The sequence below is a fragment of the Montipora capricornis genome, chromosome 6 (genome assembly GCF_036669925.1).
Source record: "Montipora capricornis isolate CH-2021 chromosome 6, ASM3666992v2, whole genome shotgun sequence".
NCBI classification, from domain to species: domain Eukaryota; kingdom Metazoa; phylum Cnidaria; class Anthozoa; order Scleractinia; family Acroporidae; genus Montipora; species Montipora capricornis.
Window position 1 is genome coordinate 43,707,179 of NC_090888.1, and position 6,733 is coordinate 43,713,911.

At 39.8% G+C, this 6,733-nt stretch overlaps 1 protein-coding gene across 1 annotated transcript in view; it reads left to right on the plus strand.

Annotated features, from left to right (window-relative positions):
• The window catches only part of LOC138052215 (acetyl-coenzyme A transporter 1-like), a 12,175-nt gene extending 5,913 nt beyond the window's left edge, over positions 1–6,262 (plus strand). The window contains exons 5-6 of the mRNA XM_068898597.1: positions 983–1,201; positions 2,805–6,262. Of these exons, the coding sequence (XP_068754698.1) occupies positions 983–1,201; positions 2,805–2,963 (378 nt within the window). The 3' untranslated portion in view covers positions 2,964–6,262. The remainder of the gene's footprint in view (positions 1–982; positions 1,202–2,804) is intronic.
• Positions 6,263–6,733: the final 471 nt, after the last annotated feature.

The window sequence follows — 6,733 nt, forward strand, 5'->3', positions numbered from 1 at the left end:
TTTGACCCTTAATAACTGGAAACAAATGAGCTAAAATCGATTTTTGACAAAATGGAAAGTTCAGCCATACATTTGCCGTTTACAATTGAGATGCTAAAGCTCCTTATGTCACAGATGAAGACTCGTACTGTTCTGAACTTAGACGCAAGGCTAGTACCGTCCTCTCTAACATTTCAAAGGGAAAAGTGATCCTCGTACTTATCTGGACAAGTTAAGCAATTATCTCTTATAGACTCTTGAAAAAATCAGGGAACATGTGAGCCCAGCAAAGTGACCAGCTCTGACAACTGACGGGCTTCATTACATGTAGCTCTGTTAGTAGAGCGTAACAAGTACGCCGGCATCATAGATATCATCGGTTCGAATCGCGTTGAATCCACCCGAATTTTTTCAGGTGTCTGTAACAGACAATTGCTAACTTGTCGCTTACAGATTCGTGCGAGGATCACTTCTCCCTTTTATCTTTAACCCGCACTTCAACTGTATACATTTAGTTCATTCTCTGAAGTTTAACACCCGGGGCCCGGTTTTTGAAAGCCGATTACCTTAATCAAGGATTAGCGTAAACTTTGGTTTCGTTTGTTCAACTTTTGGGTGAAAGTTTCTTTTGTTTATTTTTGTTTTTCAAGATTGACTTCCTGTAATGTAGAATTTTGCCGAATATCAGCGTTGAACAACATTTGGAAGTAGAGAAATGGTTAATTATTAATCTGGGATTAGCCTTAATCGGCTTGTTAACAAACTTTACATTAGAAGAAGTCAATCTTGAAAAACAAAGATAAGCAAAAGAAACTTTCACCAAAAAGTTGAAGACATGAAACGAAACTTTACGCTAATCCTGGATTAAGTTAATCGGCCTTCGAACAACCGGGCCCAGGCCCTGATTGCGAGCCTGGTGTAAGTCAGCATAGACCTGCCCTCACCAAATGCTTCATTGAACCGATTTGATATTAATTTTTTTTGTGCTCTCTCCCGTGAACAGGTGTCCTTGTACTGTATGTTTGTGTCCGGCATGGCGTTCCATTCTCGCATCAGTGATCCTCGTGTAGGTGGAACATATTTAACTCTTCTCAACACAGCAGCCAATTTTGGTGGTAACTGGTGTCAAACACTTGCCTTGTGGATGGTTGATGGACTCACATGGACAACCTGTGTTGGTGCATCAATAACGGGGAATTGTAGTGGCAAAATCAACGCAAAGGTACGTTTCTCGTAAGAGTTACATGTAGATCTCACAATAATAATGCAGTCCTGCATTTTTTTCGCGGTATGGAGTGTTTTCACGTGACGTCACGGCGGCCATGTTGGTTTGACCAACTACATGTAAATCCTCTGGGTATTGAGCTCAATTGTTATGCAAACGTCACGGTTTTCTTTTGTCACTGATCATGAGAGTGAAAACACTCTATTAATAGTGTTTTACATTGTCATGCTACTAACACTGATTTTCGGCAGCTAAAAATGAAACGGAAATGAAAAACGAAAAAGAGTTTAGAGTTAAACTTAATGATCCGCATGTTTGTGAGAGGTGCAGTAAGAAATCTGCACGATTAGCATTGTTTTGTTTTGTATTGTGATTTAGTCAACCGCCCCCTCCCTAAGGGGTTTCTCCTAGTCTACTCTGCATCCGATTTGGGATGCAGGTTTGTCGGTTTTTCCATCGACTACTTATAAATCGTCCAGCTTCGGAGAATAATATTTGTGTTAATCTCAAGAAGCCAAAGGATGAGTTGTAGTGGCAACTATGGATCCATTTGTAGGGAACAAGTTCTTTGACAATACAAGTAGCTCTGCAAAGCAGTTTTTGGCGTAAATTGAAGAATAGATCCGTGTCATTCAACAGTTGGTCTTGGGGCCACTAACTTTCTGTTTTTCGAACTTTAGGTACCTTTTGCAGCGCTTAAACAATGTCGGCACGCTCCAAGGAAAATACAAAGGTGGTTGATATTAAGTGGGCAGGATCAAAACTTGTACAAAGAATATTTTAACACGAAGATGCACTATGACATGCGAGTTCATTCAAGCAATGACTGCAAATCCAAGATGTCTAACAGCTAAAGCAACACAGGGACGGAACCCGTAAAAGAAATTTCAGGGAAAGATATTTCAAGGCGCGAGAAAAATGACGGGGGTTTAAAACAATGATGTAGACAATTCATAACATAACAATGACACATTGCTTTTAGGGGCGCTTTTCAATTGTTCAAATTATCACATAACTCTTGATGCGTTCACAGTTGATTGACAAACCATCATCAAGGTACCACGCCCCTTGTAATGCGTTTGCGTGGGTATGGCTTGGTGCATTACTGGGCGTTGATTGTGAAATAGCGGGAAAAAAAAACCAACAACAATAACAAATAGCAAAATACGCTTCACGAAACTTGAAACTCGGAAAAATGAGCTCTCGGCCTTTGGCCTCCAAAGATAAAGAGGTAACGTGCAACTTGTATTAAGTGTGTCCCTGGCTTAAACGGTATGATAAATTTCCTCAGAGCAAAGTACTTCTACTAGAACTTATCATACACCATTAATTTTGTGGATCGCCAATTATGAATTTAAGTCCCCAATTACGCATGCACTTATTATTTCCCAGAAGTAGTCGTATTCATTTGGATTCGCATGAGATCGAGGTGAAGTGCGCCAGTTATATATGAAGATGTCCCAAAATGGCGGCCAAAACGTGAACTGCGTCTCGGATGGCATCGTCCGATATCCGCTTGACTGATTTCGCAAACAGCATGATTAGTATGCATTCTCCTCCCTCGAACACAATAAACTAACACATTGTTTCCTATTTTTAGGCTTGCACAGATGCTGGCGGTGTTTGTGAGACTCTGATTGATGGTTATTATGTGGAGTCCATTATCTGTGTTGTTCTTGGTTTCCTTTGGCTGAGGTGGAAAGGGCAAAAAACACGATCACTTCAAGATTTACCAGAATCTGTTTGGAAATATCAGTAGCTAACTGACAGGAAAAGAAATTTATCTTGTCACATTTTACCCGCAATCTCTATTCTAATTGATTGAGGGAATTCGCCATTATTTACTTTAGCATAATTATAGTGGGCCATTTCCGAGTTGCTATTTATCTCGGTTTCGAAGTGAGTCTTGGTGCTCAACTATGGTAAGGGAAATGAGTTTGATTTGCATAAGAATACGCAACTCATTTCCATTTCAATGGTTGTGCACCAGGACTCGCTTTGAAACTGAGACATGCAGCCACGCGGAAATGGGATATTACACTTGTATGTAAGATGTCGCACTCTACTTGTGCTGTATTCAATTACAGTACTTTGGTCGATCCAAGCATTTAAATTTGACGGATTATTTGTATTTCGAGGTTTACTTTTTAAAATAATACTTAAATAAAATAAGATTTACATGTGACGCAGAGAACTTCACGGAAAAAAAAGATGCCAGAGGGAAATGACAAGAACAGTGTTTTTAAGTTTCGCCTTCAAACGGCGGCCTTTTAGTTTTATTTTGCCATATTTTCATTATTGCGTTCGAGGTACGAGAACGCAACACCTAATTTGTGTTGTAAGGGAAGTTTTTTCGAGATTGCATTTTCGTCGACACACTTTTGCCTCGCTTTGAGGCGCTTGGTTACGTTTTGCCTCACTTTGACGAACTATCGCACGTGGTGATTTGTGCGTCGTCGGCGTTCATTATTCTAGCGTTTGGTGAGGTGTGATAATCTTCCATCGTTCATCGTTGAAAAGAGCTGAAAGATTGCTGAAGGTCTGTCAACTGAAGTCGGTAAAATTTTACTTTGGATTAAGCATGGTTCGTCACTGTCCTTGGAAAATGTGTGCGACTCCTCGCGCTTGCATCAAACCGGTTTGTTTTGCTCGGCGGCCGTTGTGCCACAAAGTGAATCTACCGAGTTGTGTAGCTTGGCGGCCGTTGTGCCACAAAGTAAATCTACCGAGTTGTGTAGCTCGGTGGCCGTTGTGCCTCAAAGTAAATCAATCGAGTTGTGAAGCTTGGCGGCTGTTGTGCCACAAAGTAAATCTACCGAGATATGACGCTCGTCGGCGTGCCATTTCATCATGACTTGTGATATTTACGGCATTGAAATCAACAAACTGAATTTATTTTGTCCAAGCGTTCAGCACAGAAAAGTAATCTTAGGTCTTTACTACCACAAGCTGAAAAGACTTGCAAGGAATAGTTTCATTTTAGAGTAATTTTCAGTAGTTGTCTACTTGTAGAATTCCAAATAAATAGTTAATGATTACGTCTAACAAGTTGTCACGTTCATAGATGCAGTACAGTGGAATTAGATCGTTATATCGTGGTATAGTTATAACGTGTCGCCCGATATAACGATATTGCCTTAAAATAACCGAAAATATCTTTATATCGGGGTAAAATTAACATGTGCTTTTTTACTACTGTACATATTGTTTAATTAAACTTGTAATGAGTATCAAATGACTCACAATTTGCAAAGCATTAGACGTTATCAAGGTTACACAACAAAGTCTGTGGTATGAATCGTAAAAGGGAAACAAAACAAAACAAAACTTAAACATTTGATGTTGTATCTGTGTACTGATGCTGTAATATCGTTATATCGGGGAAGATTTTACGCTCGGTACGCTAAGAACTCAGCGTTATATCGGGAATATCGTTATATTGAAGATCGTTATATCGGGGTTCTGTCCCATACATTTTACTGTAACTTTTGCCGGGACATAGCATGTTTATCTTTTTACCGGGGATATCGTTATATCGAGGATCGTTAATGCTTCTGCGATATTTTGATTTTGTTTTGACGAGAAGATTTGTTCAGTCTCTCGAAACTCTCCCAAGGGAAATTACCAAAACATTTGATTGACGTTTCAGTGCTCTCAGCCAATCCGAAATTCGCGTGCACTGGTGAACGCATAATTCAAAAAACCCCATGAATTTGGGCAGGCGGGAATTCAACTCGACTCTTCACCAATCCTCTCATGGCTGAGCCACTCGCTTTCACGGCTTCGCAACCAAATCAGAAGCACTCGCGCACGAAAATCCCGCCAGCTACGCAGGCTACTGATAACCGAGATTGAGTGAACCAATCAGAGCACGAGAATTGCATTATCCGAGGTTGAGAATTTAATAACATATAATACACGCGGATATTTTTCGAGCGAGCAACGAGCAAAATGCCCGCACGTATTATATGTTAACCCATTTAATAAGGGATTTATTATTTCACTATTACGCCATTTTCTAGTATTTTGGCTTCTTCCTTCACTTACGGAGAATCGTATCGATTGTATGATAAGGCACGTGCGAGTGACGAAAACAGCACAGTCGAAACCATCCAAATGTCCTTTATTTGATTGGATTGACGATTGACATGCGATATCAAGCTATATTCTTGGGTTTCACTCACGTGATCAACAACCATGTTTTTCAACGAAATTAGCATAATATTAGCTTTCAATTCCCGGAGGATTGGATCGGGACACCAACATGGCCGCCATTTCATTGTTTGGAGACACCAACATGGCGGCCGTGACGTCATGTGAAATCCAAGAATTCTCGGGCTTAGCATCGTGTTAAAAACAATAGACCAATTTCGATATATTAAATTCAGTCCTAAACAAAAGGCATCATCTCGAGGCTCTGGGAAATAAATAGAAGGATTTGTATGAGTTTATCCCCATAGACTTGATATGATGACTTTTGTTTAGGACTGAATTTTAAAATATCGAAATTGGGCTATTTGGTTTATTAAAAAACTCGTGTTTCGTCCGTATTTGCTCTGTTCTAAACCGATCAAACCGGGACTCTACACTCAGGGTATAACCTTCCATACTTCGCGCGCTTTCTCTTGACCAAATATGGTAAAATGGCGTAATAGTGGAATGATAAATCACAACATTTCAAGTTCTGTACCAGTAAGGTGTCTTTTACTTTGCAATTTGAATTAAAGTTACTGCTTTCCAGGGCCCGGTTGTTCGAAAGCCGATTAACTTAATCCAGGATTAGCGTAAACTTTTGTTTGACGTTTTCAACTTTTTGGTGAAAGTTTCTTTTGCATATTTTTGTTTTTCAAGATTGACTTCTTCTAATGTAAGGCTTTGCTGAATATCAGCGTTGAACAGCATTTGGGATTAGAGAAATAAACTTCTTGGTTAATTTTTAACCTGGGATTAGGGTTAATCGGCTTTTGAACAACTGGGCCCAGAGCCTTAAAGTGTTCTCAATTAATGGGATCCGCAACAAACGGCAAGATTTTAATTAAAAACTCGTGCAGTGTATTGCAGTTGAGGTGCAGAACGGAGGACAACTCACCTTCCTGACTCCATTACCCGAGATATTGGGATAAAGATCTTCCATTTCTTCTGTGGTTGGCAAAGCCGCATGGTGTGGTAAAAAATTGTGTCAAACATCTCTAAACTTAAAAGTTGACGATCGTTGCATAAACAAAATGCAAATTTGTTGGCTGTGCAAATCTCGCACGTATTGAAACGTGAGTTCACAGAAAAAACCGTCTTCCTGCTTTTGCGTTTTTCTTTCGTGCAAAAGAAAGCCTATTTTGGATCTCCCAAATAAAACCCAGGTCTTGGTATCGGTTTTCGCTTAAATGCGAAAATGTTGTGTTTGTTTGTTCCATTTTCTCGTTGTTCTTTTTCTTCAAACCTGTGCTCAAACAAAGGATGAAAATTTCTTTGAACCCGCGACGGTAACTTTTCACAAATGAGAAACATGAAATTGTATTTGTTGGTAACGGA